We start from the raw sequence: 16,745 nt of genomic DNA, 5'->3' as shown, positions 1-16,745 counted from the left end.
GCGCCGAACCTGCCTTCCAGCCGGACCAGCTCAGCTGTTCCTGGTACACATTCCCTCATCAAACACCTGGGCCTGCAGGGGGCGCCGGCCTACTCTCGCCTGCAGAGCCCTGTTTTCCAGAACAGGCCCTCATCCTCCCTCCAAGCCTGTGCAATCCCACCTCTCCGCAACCCCACAGCAAACACCCGGGCCTACAAGGTGTGCCAGCCTGTTCTCACCTGCAGGACATTGGCTTTCCTAAGCACCCCCCTTTTCTCTAGGCCCCTCACACTTCAAACCTGTGCTCTCCCAACTCTCCACATCCCCACAGAAAACACCCTGGCCTGTAGTGTATGCCAACCCGTTCTCTTCAGTTTAACACTAATGCACAATGTTTTCTAAATAAGTACACTGTGTTAAATGAATGTGACACTGTGCAGAAAATTCTTCTAGGAAAAGTACAGTTTTGTGTAAAAAGAGTAAAGCATTAAAGACACTGAGTATTTGTATCATACCAGGCAATCTAGGAAATTAAATGGATTAAAAGGTATCTGTGCTGTTCTCTTTAGTTCAAAGGAAGCTGTTTTTTATGTTAAAATCTTTGGCTTTTCGCCAGAGCTAGCAGCCAAAGTATTTCCAATGAAGCCCAGATCAAACAAGCATTGGCATAGCCAATAGGTCTCACTTTTGGGACCTTATAAGTATTTAGTTATGCACTACAATATCCCTGATGCAACATCAACTGTTGCATGGCTAAACACTTATAAGGTCCCAAAAGGGAGACCTATTGGCTATGCCAATGCTTGTTGTTATTCCCTGTGGTAGGACACTAGCACCTAGATATAATAGAAACACCCATTTGCTGTTTTTGAAAACACGTGTTTTCATATAACCCAGGACATGTAGTTCTAAACACACACAGAGTGGAGATTGGCAGACAGCATAAAGGCCCTGAGACAAGAGAGCTGTGTCAGCAACGATGTAGAACAACTATCTACGAAAGCTAAGGTATGGGGGTCCACTGCTGAGCCCAGAGATCGATAATCATTTAACTTTAATAGTAAGGGTGGGTTTAGGCAAATCTGTCAGATAATATGACTGGACTCTTTACTGTATATTGTATAGTAGCTATGCTAATGACATTACAGACCTCTATTTATTTGCTAGTTGTGGCGCAACTAATGCACATTAGAGCACAATAGTTTAAATAAACATAACAAACTTTCCTCATGTCTCTTTTCTATTTATTGTGGACAAGTACGAGTAAGAAAACGAAATGGGGTGACCTGCTACCGCAATCCTGAGGGTCGGGAGTGATGTGTTCTGGAGTGCCAAGTTACTGGTCTCTCTGGAATGGCTAGGAGGGCAAGTGAGGCACTACGAGCCAATCAGATTCGGGGCCCATAGATGCTGCTGGGGTATGGTGACTCAGTCCCTACTTGCTCATGTTCTATGGTCTCATGAATAGTACTGTTTTAAGCAGAATCAATGCAACAGTGTTACTCATTGCTTGAGATTCTATGGGATCTGTGGTTCCTGCAAAATGCGCACAGGAAGGAGTGTATGCAATGATGTTGTATGATTCTAGAACAAGAAACAGGGAGGAAATAGCTGGATGCATCACATGCTGGGATTCTCCCCTTGGGAAATTTGAAGTACCTGAATGAACAGGGTCTAATTCCCAGCTTTGCATTATGATGCTGTGGCTTGTTGCTTTCAGTGATATCTAGTAGCTGCATTTTCAAATTCGTTATTACTTTATTCACTTCTCATATTCCTTTTATGGCTACTGCTATTAAAAGGGAAGATGGCTTTTGAATGGCAAACGTTGCCCAAGTATTTTTACAGCGTGGCCTGGCCAAGTGGTATTGGAAGCTGTCCATTTAACAGTGGAAATACATTAACATACTCTGGACGACAGAAGCAACATGATTCAGTTTACAGATGGACGTTACACAAAGATTCAATGCAAAAAGGGAGTCTTTAAAAACTTTATGCATGGAGATCTTTCATGTCTTTAGGGAGGACATCATACGCTTGGTTTTACATTTGAATGTTGGCTGTTTGCAGAAAGATGTGCATACATCTTATCAAGCAAGAACCCTGTAAAGATATATCTTTTATTTAGGAATGCTGGTAGGTGGAACAGTACATCTTTGTATTTGATGCAGAAAACTTTAATGTTACTCTTGGATGTAGGGGCTGCCAATGTCAGATATAGAGACGGAAAGTGACCAGGTCAAACATTTGCTTGCAAATTATTAGATGTGCTGACAACAGAAGAACCCACTTCAGGGAAACCATCATGGCTTGGAGCAGTGACATTTATTGGCGGGAGGGCAAAGTCCTATGTAGACTTCAAAAGCTTGGAATGGAAGACTCCTCTACTTCCAGCAGCACCATACCTCCAGAATATATTGTTTGAGATCCACCGCCTCCTTCTTCTCATGAATCAAAACGGTTTCTTTGTCTTCCACTGTGACAACATTCATTTCACCACGTCGCGCCTCTCTTGCGCCGAGAGGACGCTTCCGGACACAAACTCGTATTTTATCACTTCCTGCCCAGGGGCCTTCATTCTCAAAGTTATTCGCCCTAAAACAAATTGTATAAAGATAAAAAGGTTAGATCCATAAAAATGTTACACTCAGACTGGCTAATCACCTAAATCAGGTCATAACTCGAGTTTTGATATATTCAGAAACTCACAGTAAAAAAACTGCTCATGCAATTAAGTAATTTGTTAGATACACTATTTTATTGTAACTATGAAACTAGTGTGACAAAGTAAGTTGTTATACTTGATCGGGAATTAGAGCATGCATCAGTGTGGAACAGTGTTTAGCCAGCAGATAGACAAAACACTGAAGTGAGAGAAGCTTCATTTCTGAATCATTGATTGGCATGTTGCTACGCTACAAAGCCATTTCAATGAGGAGGAAAAACAAAGACGTTTTTAACAATCATGTTATTTGCTTTCAATAGTGTTGCAGCCTAACTCTTGGCTGATTTCTACATGGCTCATGTGCCATCATCCAATGGTGAACTCACATGAACTGATGGTGTGATTTCTTCTGCATTTCTATGTTAATAGCAGCTCTTTGTGGTTTTAGCAGCCAACTCCCTTATTCTGCTGGGACCAGTAGGATAATTTGGAGACTTTTGTTTTTTAAAAATAATGGTCTGCTGGATATTGGAGATGGAAAGTTGATGGTCGTAAAGATCTGGACTTCATATAATGTGATTATAACATCATTCACGGCCCAAAGAATGTTATGGCAGTGATAAATTGCTGGTGGTTAAGACCTTCTGCAGAAAGCATCAATGGTAAACTCTCTGCGGCACAAAATTGTGGGCCCGAGCTGAAAGTAAGGGTACATGAGGGAAAAGGCAATAACCAGCTGTTAATGGTTGACTGCAGGTGTGCAATAAGGCTATTTGTAACCACTGCACCCCCAACCCTTCCCACACACACAAATGTCACCCAGCCAAGACAAAAAAGCATCCCAAAATCTGGTTTCTATCCATGTCACTAACGCAAGAATGCAGGCAAACAACTTTATTTAGAGGCAACATTCTGAGTGGTTGGGCTAATGTCAGGTTGCTAATGGAATCATATTGGCAAAAACCAGTATAGCAGTTGTACATCGAAATGTTTTTAAGCTTCACTGACACATAAAGGGCAAAAGAAAAGAGGAGGAAGAAGAGGTGTGTGTAGAATGTTAGTCCTTGTAATGTACTAATCCATCCATCATGCCTGGCTTCTTCCCTTCTGTACTGTGGTGACGGGCCGGCTGGCTGTCATCCACCCTCTACTCCAGTTTTGCAACACCCTAGTCCTGTTTGTCTACAATAGATAAAATGATACCAGAGCAGGGCTGTCGGCACAGCATTTAGATGGAAAGGCTGATATGCATAATCATCACAAAGGTGCAGTACTAAAATTGTACAGCCATTTAAGTCTGTAGCTACTTTTGGAAAAGGATCGCTAGGTAGGATCGTCTTGTTATTGGGACTTTTCTTGGTGCTTTGAATCAAATGATCACAGTTAGTAATTCGGATCAGTTGATTAATGCATGCGGTGCAAAAATAAGGGTTTAACATTCAGATGGATTAGTTTCTTGGCAGGGCGACTCAGCCCTCTGATGTGGTTTCCAACAGAGTTCAGGGTGCGACAGGAGGGAGAGCAGATACGCTTCCAGTAGGCCACAAGCAGAGCATCCTGTGAAGAGAGGGCAAGTGAGCAAGGGTGGAGAATCCATCCATCCAATCAAAGATCACCCTGGACTGGGCAGATGCCCAGTGGCCTGCTAGAGGCTGCTCACACTCAGCTAGGCACAACTCCAGTATGTCCCCGAGGATCACTGCAGATCTCTGGCATAGAAGCTTCAGGCTCTGGCAAAAGCTCTTTGGCTATAATCAATGTGTACATGTGGAGCTTTCAAACAAGGAGGCAGGAGCAGAGAGTAAAGGTGGCATATCCACTGGAGGCTGGTCTGTGAGAGAACGGTGAGAATGTCTAAAACGTTGAGCTCGCTGTGTGCCAGGTCCTTCGCATTCTTCTGACACTCTCCAAAGCAGCCTTGAGGTGGCCAGTTAATATGGGCGCTTCAGACATTTACATGATCCCGGCGCTGGACTGCCTAATAGGGCAGATTGATGATGGTTAACGGGTGCCAGGTCTGGCCACGCACCTTGACTCTACGGGGGTGGGTGAAAGGCGCTCTGCAGAGTTGAGGAGGCGGGGTTCTTTTCCCACATTGCAGGGAGAGGAGCGGGTTAGGGTTAGTTGGGGGGGGGGGGGGGCGGAGAGCTAAGGATCCGTTTGATGCAGTTGTGGTGAAGAAAACCTGGGACAGTTCTCAGCCTAGACTATTTTGGGTTAGGGAGGGGGGACCGGGGAGTTTGCTAAGTTTCGCACATAGTCTAGATGACACTAACACAAAGCTGCAGGAGGGGCACAGTCCCTTTTCCTCCCATGTATAGGGAAGTATATGCTACTGGATGTCGGAGTATTGTCTGCCCTGTGCAGCAGTGACTGTATGTCGGTTATCATAATCCCGCCAGCAGGAACAGATTTTATTATGGATTGTAATGGGACCCATGTTGAAGCGTAGTATTAAGTTGATGTCCTGGAATGTCAATGGGCTGGGCGATAAAATTAAGAGGTCTGTTGTATTACAATATGTGAAACGGCATGCGCCGGATGTGATCCTTTTACAGGAAACTCATTTAGTAGGGAATGCTTGCAAGGCATTGAATCGTTGGGGATATCATCTAGCGGCCCATTCTGCATTTAGCTTGGGTTCCCGGGGGCGCCGGCATAATAATGAAGAAAACTTTCCAGGTGGCAATCAATCGCACTTGGCAGACAAATCGGGTAGATTTGCAGCAGTCTCTGGTAGGTGGGAAGGGCAAATTCTAAACCTTATTTTCGTGTATGTGCCACCGGGTCTTCATACACTAGCCTTTCAAGACCTGGGAGAGCTTCTGCTAGACCTACCTGAAGGGCAACTTTTCATGGGTGGTGATTTTAACTATCATCTCAGGCCGCTCAGATCGGTGTCCTCCGAGAGAGATTTGCCACACTCATGTACGCAAATTCACGATTTTCTGGGGGCGATGGGGTTGGTGGATGCCACTGGAGACTCAATTCACATTCTACTCTGGGGCTCATCGCAGCCTGTCTAGAATATACTATATCATAGTGCCGGCAGCTTAGCTGGGACAGTTTAGTGAGGGGGCAAGTTGGCAAGATGCATTTCAGATCTCTCCTCGATTTGGGCTTTGTGGAGATGGGAGAGCCGCAGGTGGGTAGAATAGCTCCAATAAATCTATGGTGTTGCAGGGATTCTGCACATATACAGAACTATGCGCAGGAAACCAGGACCTCGGTGTATAGTGGTGTACCAACCTATAACCTTAGTAACCAAAATCCCCCAAACCTATCAGCTATAGTGTCTCATTCGTTCTCCGACTAATAGCGAAGCTACCAATGATTAGACAACCCAGAACACAACACTCCCGACTCTCTCAGGAATTGCAGTAGCAAGACAACTCTTTCGCTCACTCACTCATACTTGTCCACAATAAGAGTAATCCGAGTCACAGTATAGTTTAAAATGTTTATTTTAACTAACATGCTCTATGGTGCAGTACATGTGCCATTACTAGCAGCAAAATGCATAAACACAATACCGTCAGCATTGTTACAATTCCATACAATACAAAAGGGGATATCATTTTATAAAGACAGTGGAGAAAGGCTATGGGGTCTAACCACCCTGCCTGTGCTAAGAAATAGTTTATTATAAAAAAGAAAACCTCTGGGCTTTGTCAGCAGAGCCCATACCTCAAGGCCTAAATGAAAGGTTTACATCTCAGGACCAGCACAGCTCTTTTCTCTCGAAAGGTCTCTCTCCAAGTGTATGAACAACATGCTTCATTGCAATATTAAAGCACACGACTTTTAGTAGTGCAGCTGTGTGTCATTTTATGTCTAGGTGCGGGGGACTGACCAGAACAGAATACCAAGGGGCATTGTTTATCGACCTTGTACATCGTATGTAGACTAAGCCCCAGAGAACAGCAGAGAACGCGAAAAGCAGACAGTTTTCATGTGAAAGGCGCAAACAAAGTCTTGCAAAATAAAGGCATGTAGTGCCGTGCGCAAAAGCAGCCTCATGGCAGCGAAGCTCATGCTAACTTAGCAATGTCAACAATGAACCCACTATTCATACAACACCCTCCCCCTGGTATGTCCATAGTATGTAGACATAGGACGAAAACAGAGTTCAACAGGCGAGCAGAGTTCAAAAGCGCTTCCATGTGTAAAAAAATGAAGAGAGAAAAAGAAAAAAACATTAAAGGAGAAAAAAAATCGAAGAAATACTTCCGATACATAAGAACCTGCCAGATGGCTTTGGTGCATTAGCGTAGTTAACCCCTTTAGCGCGTCGAACATTCCGCCCCAGTGCGGACGTTCGATCGCGCTAACGGGATTCGGACGTCCAACGGTCGTGCGCAGCACCAGCGAAGTAGTGCGCGCGACGACCGTTGGACATTCGAAGCACGGAAGGGGTTAATACATCAGACTGTATGAGCAAAAAAATGCAACACCCTCCAAAAGGACATAATTGTCGTTGGTAGAAAAAAGGGATGCCATCCGATTCAGCAAGCTGAATGAACAAGCGTGCTCCTCACAGTCGGGTGCCTCCATTAGTATCGCTGGATAACTTGCGTGATATTCAATGTAACTTTGAAGCAAGAGATTCTGTACAGCTTCACAGATATCCCATTGAGCTAGGACTCCAAGTGCAGCCGCACGTGCCATAAGGCCAACCCCAGAACAGTCCTGCTCATGGGCCATTAAGGGACCCATCAACTGGTCGAAATCCGGGTCTGAACATGACGTATTGGAGAGGTATAAATCCAACGCCCATGTAAACGGACATCGTAAACAAGAGAAGACTGGTTGCACGAAAGTGAAGTATGCAAAGCGGAAGAACAACCCATAAGTCACGCTGAGTGTTGCCAGTGGTAATGTACCGAAGCATCCTTGCATACGGTCATGGAGCACTTGCAGCCGGCCCTGTCTGTGCAGTACTACAAGAGGAGCAGCCATTGCTCAGCAGGCACAGTAGAAGCAGGATCCCAGCAGCTAATGCCTGTAATAAAGGGAATCCACCAAAGACGCTGGAAAAGACCCTGATCCCCAGTTAAGCCCCTAAAAGTTACTCAATACCCCCCCAACACAGTACCTTCGGCCCACGGAGTACAGAGCCGGGTCCTAGGTTCGCAGCTGTGAGGCGGCAGCGACGCCGGCGTCAGAAGAGACTCACTTCCCTCAAGACCAGCAGAGCGGCCTCGGGCCGTGGTGACATAGCGGCCCGAGTCGGCGACAGGCGAGCGCAGGAACGTTGGAACAACAGGACCAGCACCGCCGCAGACGCCGGAGTGGTTTGGGGTGGGGTGGCGTGAGCCTGGTCCGGGCAGACAGCAGTAACGCACCAGGTGAGCGGCCACGACGGGAAGAGCCAAAATCGAGGCCCCGGCTTGGGGCCTGCGCCGGACCAGTGTGCTGGCTTCCACTGAAAGGCTGACGAACCAGCGAAGCAGGCAAGGCGTGGGCAGCAGCACAGGCGGCTTCCGGTGTGGGAGAGGCTGCACGGTGTACTGCATTGGGGGTGAGGACCGCGGGGAGTGCGGGAATCGAGGCCCAGGTCCCAGCAGGGCCAGGAAAGCGCAGAGGCCCGGCGGAACAAGCAAGGCACCCCAGCGCAGCAGAGCCCCGCCGCACTACAGGCGGACAGTAGGGTGTGCATCGACACTGGGGATCCCTAGCAGGAGAGAGGCCGAGTGGGGCCCCGCCTGGAAGAGTGAGGCGCGCAGGGAGCGCGAAACTAGAGCTCCCCGCCCCAAGGCCTAGGAAGGCACCCCAGCGCAGCAGAGCCCCACCGCACTACAGGCGGACAGTAGGGTGTGCATCGACACTGGGGAACCCCAGTAGGAGAAAGGCCGACGGAGGTCCCGCCTGGAAGCGTGAGACGTGCGGGGAGCGCGAAACTAGAGCACCCCGCCCCATGGCCTAAGTAGGCTGCGCTGCCTCCACACAGCAGCCAGCACAGCGGCAGTGGCTCCCCAGCGCCTGGAGTACACCGCATTCTCTCATGGCACAGGTGAGGCGCACAGCGGCGGACATTAGCACACCCACAGGGCCCAACCGCATAGCAGGCTCCACTGAGAAGAGTGGCCAGACCCCGCAGCCGGGACCTCGACCCGGCTCTGGTGGGCAGGAGCCAGGGTGGTACCCGCAAGGAGGGTACCACCGGAAGACATAGGGTCTGGTCCGGGCCCGTCCAGGACAGCAGAGGGGAAGGCCAGGCCGGGTACAGAGACTCCGAGAAGCACCGGGCCAAGAGGTGGCACGGCCCGGAAGGCGAGCAGCGGCCTAGCCTACGGCAAATAGTCGGTGTCCCCACAGGGGGACTTACTGGACAATTATAAGGGACAGCCACAGCACGGGACCCGGAATAGTAAGACCCGAGCACCACCACAGGCCCCCACGGTGGAGCGGCCCGCAGGGTACAAAGATCAGATCCCGGACTTGGGCATTGGCGCCCTGGAGTGGTGAACCCTGCCGAAGGCTCTGAGGAGTGTTGCCAGAGCCGCATCACGATCTGAAGGTATCCCACGGGACAGCAATTAACAGGGGACCCAAAACCGGACAAGGACACGCAGCCCGACACTTGCGACTCCAGTGGGACACACGCCATGACGTCCTCAAACCGCAGAGGGGGCCGCACCATCACCAAAATGTTAACGAAAGGCATACCCAAAGGCCGAGAAAGGCCCGCCACCACCCCCGTCGTCCACAGAGACACCGCGACTGGAGGACAAAGAAGGCCCCATTACCAAAGTTTTTTTGGAGTCCTTATTCAACTCCCTGCTGGAAGACTTCCAAACCCTCAAACAGGACATGGCCGGAGAGGACAGGGAGTTGCGCCGAGAAGTAGATGGGCTGGGGGAACGAGTAGGAGCGATGGAGGAAGCGGACCACAACAGGAGTGAGGAGATGGAGAGCTTACAACAGGAAGTCATCCGCCTCCGGGACCAGCAGGTGGACCTTCAGGCACATGCAGAAGACCTCGAGAACCGGTCCCGGAGAAATAACATACGGGTACGGGGAGTGCCACTCAAATCAGAAGGAGACGATGTAACTGGCTACCTGCAGAAGCTGTTCCGGGAGGTACTGGAGGAACCCGAGGACTTTGAGGTCCGCATCGATAGGGCGCATAGAGTGGGCCTGGCGCACCAGGCTCCTGCCCCGCCGCCGGATCTATAAGCCTTCCTGCCTGACCTCCCACTGAAGGAACGCATCTTGAAAGAGGCACGCCGGAAGCAGCCCCTTAAATTCCAAGATCACCCAATAGCGTTGTTCCAAGACCTCTCAGCAATGACCCTCCGAAAACGGAAGAGCTTCAGAGCGGCTACCACCTTTCTAAGGGACAATGGGATCCCCTATGCCTGGGGGCATCCCTTCAGACTAATCCTCAAGTGGAAGGGGAAGTTACAGCAGCTCCGATCAATGCGGGAGACCTGTGCATTATTAGGAATCGACAATGAGGAGACTTCGCAAGCGGAGGGAATGACGCCACGGTCATCACCATTGAAATCCACTCAGCCCCCCCAGGAGAAGTGGCAACGCGTGGGATGCCAACGTTCACCCAGGAATAACTTGAAACCAGACCCCAAGACTATAGCGCAGGCGCAAGCAGCAGCTGTGCTGGAAGTGTCCAAAGACACATCAATTGAAGCCTGAGGCAAGACGCAGGGGTGTTCAAGCACTGTCACTGCATGGGGCTGGGGGTCAGGGAGGGGGGCCACTAGGGTCGCCACTGCCACACACTCCCTTCCTTCCTACTACTGCAGGCCTGAACTTTGTGCGACTGGCCTGGGACCTCGTTCTTCTCACCATAGGCCTGAATGAGGTTTGGACTGGCCTTGGACAATGGTTTGCAGTTGGGGTTACTAGTTGGGGCTGGGGTGGGGGACACGGGGGGCATAGTAATGGGAGAGGGGAGGAGGGTTGGTATTTGTTATGAGGGTGTTTTCAGAGGGAGGTGAGGGGGGTGGTGGGGGGTCGTTCAGTGCTCCATTTTGGTCTTTTTAATCTAGGTTACAATCCAGCTTCGCACACACCCCCAGGTTTGGGGACTAGCATGTCTGATTCCTGTGTAAGACATGCCGCCTACAACCTTTAAGATCCTGACCCTTAATGTAAGGGGTTTAAACAATCCGGTTAAACAGTGTGCGATTTTGTCACACTTAGAAAATACCCAGGCAGACATTTGCTTACTACAAGAGACCCACTTGCTGGCCCGCGACTGTCATAGGCTCCGCTCACGAAAATTCCCAACTCAATTCTTCTCTTCTGGCCCCAACAAGATCGCAGGGGTGGCGATCCTGGTAGCACGACATTTTAAAGGGGAGGTTCTACATAAGTGCGCAGAATAGAAAAGGAGATTACTAGCGTACCGCTTTGCTTTAGGGGGCCTCACGTTTACGATTGGGTCCCTATATGGCCCTAACGAGAGCCAGGAACACTTTCTACACTCTGCCCTTATGGACATCACAGACACACCGGATAGGCATATCATACTAGGGGGGACTTCAACATGGTCTTTGACACGGTCCTGGATAGGTCTGCCCAACGCACTCACCAAACTGGAGTTTTTTCCTCCAGTTGCACTGACCGGATGGCAGAGCTGGATCTTCATGATGTTTGGTGCCGCACACACCCACACGATAGGGAATACTCTTATTATTCCAACGCACATAAAACCTACGCCAGGCTGGATCATCTCCTAGTCACTAGCCCTGTTTGCGCCTTGTCCACCTCGACGGAGAGAGGGGTAATCTCCCTCTCGGACCATGCACCAGTCACTACCACACTCAAGTTGCCACCGGTGTCCTATCCCCCCAGGGTCTGGCGTCTTAGAGACACGTTACTGCATAGGAAAGAAGTAGTGAAGCACATTCAGGACACTATCCAAGACTACCTGACCCACAACGCTAACTCCGACACGACTTTGGCGACACAATGGGCGGCCATGAAGGCAGTCATCCGGGGGGAATTTTTGGCTCTCTCCTCCGCGGAGAATAGGGACCGGCAACACAAACGGGACGAACTCACGCAACGTGTGCACGAACTTGAGCAAATACACCAACGAACTGGGGCACCCAGAATGTGGAAGCAACTCAAAGTAGCACCGCAACTCCTGGCGGCCCTGGATATGGACCGGGCGGAGTTCGCAGCCCTGCGGCTGCGGCATGCCTATTACGCCGGAGGGGACAGATGTGGCCGCCTCCTGGCGAATAGGCTTCGAGCTGCGCGCCAACTACAGATAGTAAAAGAGCTCTCCCGTCCGGACGGGTCCATAGTCACAGAGGACGCCCAGATCGCGGAAACTTTCTGCAACTTCTATGCGACTCTTTATACAGGCATCCTTTTAGACGACTCGGCGGCGGCCGAATACCTGGACTCCGTTACACTCCCCTCTCTGGCACCTTCACAATCGGAATACCTTGAAAGGGATATCTGCATTGAAGAAGTGATCTCCGCCATTGCCAAACTCAAGCACGGGAAAGCTCCGGGGCCAGATGGCTACACGGCCCTCTTTTACAAAACATTTTGCACTACACTAGCACTGATTCTCACCCGCCTTTTTAACACCTTTTCTGAACCCGGCGCCATCCCACCTGACCTCCTGCGTGCGTCCCTTACGGTCATCCCCAAACCAGGGAAAGATAGGGCTAAATGCGGCTCCTACAGGCCGATATCGCTACTAAATGTGGACCTTAAATTATACACGGGAATCCTAGCGGCCCGGTTGGCCCCCCACTTGCCGGGCCTCATAGACCCAGACCAGGCGGGTTTCATCCCCGAACGGCAGATGGTAGATAACACCAAAAGGGTTGCTCATCTCATAGAAAAAGCCTCCCGAATCCCTGGAGAGAGAATGATGCTGGTGGTAGACGCCGAAAAGGCGTTTGACTGAGTTCACTGGCCATACCTAGAACAGGTCATGGCGAAGGTCGGTATTGGAGAGAAATTCCGCACTCTCATTTTTAATTGTTACAAATCCCCCACGGCAGTGGTGCGGGTGAATGGTTATAGCTCGCAGAGTTTTGACATTGAGAGGGGCACGAGGCAGGGGTGCCCGCTTTCACCCCTATGATTTGCCCTGTATATGGAGCCATTCGCTCAGAGGAACCGCCAGAACAGTGCCGCAACAGGGATGGGGTTCGGGGGCTTCACCCACACCATCAGTCTCTACGCGGACGATGTCCTACTATCGCTAGAAAATCCGCGGACGGCCCTCCCAGCTTGCATAGCAGAGTCGGAGACCTTTACGGGCGTAGCCGGGTTTAAAATGAATACAGACAAGTCAATAGCTCTCGATTTGTCCCTCACCCCCTTCACAAACACTTAAGTACAGAACCTCTTCCCCCTCCAATGGTCATCCGGCCTCGTGTCGTATCTAGGGATCAGCTAGCTCCCACACTTACAACTGTGACGACGGCCAACTATGCCGCACTCCAAGGGAAGATACGGGAGGAGTTTGGACGCTGGAAACACTTCTCCCTTTATTGGTTGGGTAGAATCGCAGCGGTCAAAATGACCGTTTTGCCCCAAATTCTCTACCTCTTTAGGGCGCTACCTCTACAGCCACCTACGGGTTGGCTCCAGTAAACGCAGGCAGACCTCGCCCACTTTATTTGGCAAGGCCGGAAGGCGAGAATGAAGAGGGCACTGACCATGTTGGCTCCAGAAGCAGGAGGCTTGGTGATACCGGATTTGCGCAAATACTTTCAGGCGGCACAGTTGCGCTACTTAGTGGAATGGAGTAAGTGGGAGTCGGAGAAGCACTGGCTCTTCCAGGACCAGGCAGTTGCGGGGCACCCACTCCAGGAAATCCCTTTTCTTCGTAAGGCCCATCGGCCCGCTAACCTTTATGCCTCGTTTGTTACATGGGTCCCCCTGAAAGTGTGGGACGTCACATTGACAAACTTACCACCTTCCCTTAGCCACTCACGCCATTGGTCGACAACCCAGACTTCTCTCCGGGACTAGATAAGGGAGCCTTCACTCACTGGCGGCCCGCGGGGTGACGCTTCCTCTACCATATCTACGGTCCAGATGAAGTAATCCCTTTCCCACTCTTTAAACAAGAATATACATTCCCTGAGACTGGATACGCTACATGCAAGTCCGCCACTGGGCACTGTAACCACAAGTGAGGGAGATGGCCGATAGGAAATTCCAGCCGTATGAAAGGTGGCTTCTATCCCGCACTTCTGACGCCAAATTAATATCCGATCTTTACACATTTTTACAACCACCGACAACACATCTCTACAATCCAGGCAGGGAACGCTGGGAACGTGAACTGGGTAGGACCCTGAGCCATAAAGAATGGGACCAGATCTCTTATAGAGCGCACCACTCTGCATACCACACGGGGCTTACGGAGACACGAACTAAGATATCTACATATTGGTATTACACCCCAGAACGGATACATGAGATGGACCGCAGCAAAGACAAAAATTGTTGGAGGGAGTGTGGACACACAGGCACCCTGTTGCACCTCTTGTGGGACTGTCCTCTTCTTCATTCATACTGGACGCAGGTAATAGACGACATTGACACTCCTTTCCAGACAGAGCTGCCTCGATTCCCTGCCTACGTCTTGCTGGGGCTCCCTAATCCATTGACATACCCCTTTGCGCTCGCACAGGGGATGCCAGATAGCCATCGCCCTAGGCTCCGCAGTACAGAACATCCTTATACACTGGGGCACTACTACGGGTAGATACATAGGATGTGGCATGTATTGGGGATGGAGAAGCTGTCACTTACCTTAGCCGGAGATGTAGATCAGTATGATGAACTCTGGCAACCATTCCGCTCCTTGTTGGTCACTGAATTTAGGGAACTCACCTGCCCGAGATACCTCCGCCTGTTGCGGCTCACAGCACCCAAATAGGTGGGCTCCTAAGGGGGTTGTGAATGGAGAGTCCTTCAAGAGTTAGAGGGGGGAAGCGACGAGGGACAGACCTGAGCACTGGACGGGGGGGGGGGGGGAAATGGGAGAACGGGGGGTGGGGTTTCCTACTGGAGGGTTTTTCGCAGCACTTCCTCTATATGTGTGCCTTTGCTGGTCAGATTGGCTTCTGAATACTATGCTCGCCCTTTTGGGGGCTCTACGTGCCTTGCAAACGTTCCATGCCAATGCTGAACCACACAGTATATGCAATGTCTCTTCTGTTTTCTATGTGCTGCTTTCAATAAAAGATTTAAACCTAAAAGAATGTGCAAGGCCGTGTGTATCAGACCCACTGTTAATGCGGTGTATAAGCTCTCCAAAATGTTGTGGGAGGTTAGTATTCAGAAGTGACTGAATCTTGCTAAGTGTTCTGGCCACCTGCAAGTCGAAGGTCTTGCGCGCTGAATTGAGGGGAACTTCTTGTTGGAATAAAAGAGCTTTTAGTATGCTCAATTTGTTGAAATCTGTTTTCAAAGTTGGGCTGGAAGGCCAAATCGAGCTATCGAGCTTACCACACGGGGGAGGAAAAAGAACATTTTTACAGCAAGTAACGCGTTGTGTAACCGTTACAATGTACAGTATTCCAGCAAGCAAACCGCAGCATTCTTGGTTATTTAAAATAAGATAACTACCGTTAGTAAGCAGAGTAAAGGTGAGATTTATGCGGGAACTGGATTACCTTTTAAAACAAAAGCAAGGTTCGGAGCCGAGACATTGGAAGCCCGTGCAACTTATGACCTACTGTAGAATCACATTTCTCTCTCGCTATGTATACTTCCTTTCCCTCCCGTAAACATCTGTAGGTGAAAGGCAAAGACCACAATTCATGCAGAAACACGCTACCCAGGGGTTCAAAGTGGTCTAGCAGGTAATGTTTCATACAAGAGCTGAACTGAAACAAGGAGAAAGGTAAAGATATAACTCCAATAATTAGCCAAACAGCAGAGTCTGTCTCCGCCACAGAGACAGGTAAGGGGTCTAATTTTTCAATGTGTAGGTGAGTGTAGGTTGCACCTTTCATGGACATAAACTGCTGTTTGTCGGTCAGGTTAAATGGCAAAAAACAAAGCAGACGTATTTAAATAATCCCATTGTACTTTTCCCATTTTCAAAGTTTGTAAAGCCCATGCGAATTGCATCACAGAACGGATTTGACTTTGACCATGATATAACAAAGACACATCTTCTTATACAATATCAATAACAGAAGAAACAATATTATCTAATGTGTAAAGGCGGAAAGAAGGTGTGTTTATACTATTGTCAACAACTGCAAGAACCTTTTCTAAATTTACTTGGTCAATTTCCCGCAGACGTGACGCTGCTTCAATCTGTGAAACTTTCTATATTTCATTTTAAGTTGCCTAAATGAATCTCTTTGTCCTAGGAACCCTGGGTCCTAATACAAAGTCAGCCAAATTGATGTTACTGGACAAAAGTGATAAGTGTTGTTTAATGGACGATAGTGTAGAGTGCTGCAACCACTGTCGACAAAATTTGTCCACCGAATAGGTGGTTACCGAATGTGTTTCAGAAAATCGTGGGTCGGGTCTATCTTGTGTATAACCCGAAGTAGTTTTATAAAAATGCAGTTGGCAGACATTCAAATTCGTCTGCCATACTAGCCAACCTGAAGGATCCACTTCAGAGACATTAAAAGTGTTATTTTGAAATAAAATCTGTAATTCATCAATGGTAACATTTGTGTATGAGCGCCAATTATTATATTCAGCCAAAGAGGGAATGGCAGGGGCGTTCAACTTCTTTACAGTTGCCAAACCAAAGCAAGTTGTTTGGTATACTGTATCATTTAAATACAAAATTTGCGCTGGGATGAGGCAGGCACGATGTAAGGCTTCAGTGCACTGCACCTGTCAGCTCTTAGAACCCCAGATAGATTTCAAATCAATGGTGGCATTTCAGTGATCATAGCCCTGTACAGACAAATCATGTCTGAAGGAATTGGAATAAATTAATTTTGTATAGGTCAACATGACCTTGGAATTTGAAGAAATATTTAATTTAAAATAATAACACTCAGGTGTTGACCTATCGTAATCTGTAAAGTAAGTAAATTTACTCCTAAGTGTTTTCGAACTCCCCTTCAACGGTGTAGGGCAATGTTCCCACTGCGTGTAATTAAAAACAGGTCGT

General features: G+C 49.1%; 1 protein-coding gene across 3 annotated transcripts in view; it reads right to left on the bottom strand.

The window, feature by feature from the left end:
- Positions 1 to 16,745, bottom strand: part of KIF24 (kinesin family member 24) — a 411,488-nt gene that overhangs the window by 287,571 nt on the left and 107,172 nt on the right. For all 3 annotated transcript variants that reach the window (XM_086960290.1, XM_086960289.1, XM_086960291.1), the window contains one exon: positions 2,385 to 2,574. In XM_086960290.1, coding sequence (XP_086816416.1) covers positions 2,385 to 2,574 — 190 coding nt within the window. The remainder of the gene's footprint in view (positions 1 to 2,384; positions 2,575 to 16,745) is intronic.

The sequence above is a fragment of the Lissotriton vulgaris genome, chromosome 3_1 (assembly GCF_964263255.1).
Source record: "Lissotriton vulgaris chromosome 3_1, aLisVul1.2, whole genome shotgun sequence".
In the NCBI taxonomy this organism is placed as follows: Eukaryota; Metazoa; Chordata; class Amphibia; order Caudata; family Salamandridae; genus Lissotriton; species Lissotriton vulgaris.
Note: the sequence above shows the minus strand (reverse complement) of the source record. Positions and strands in the feature narration are given on the sequence as shown.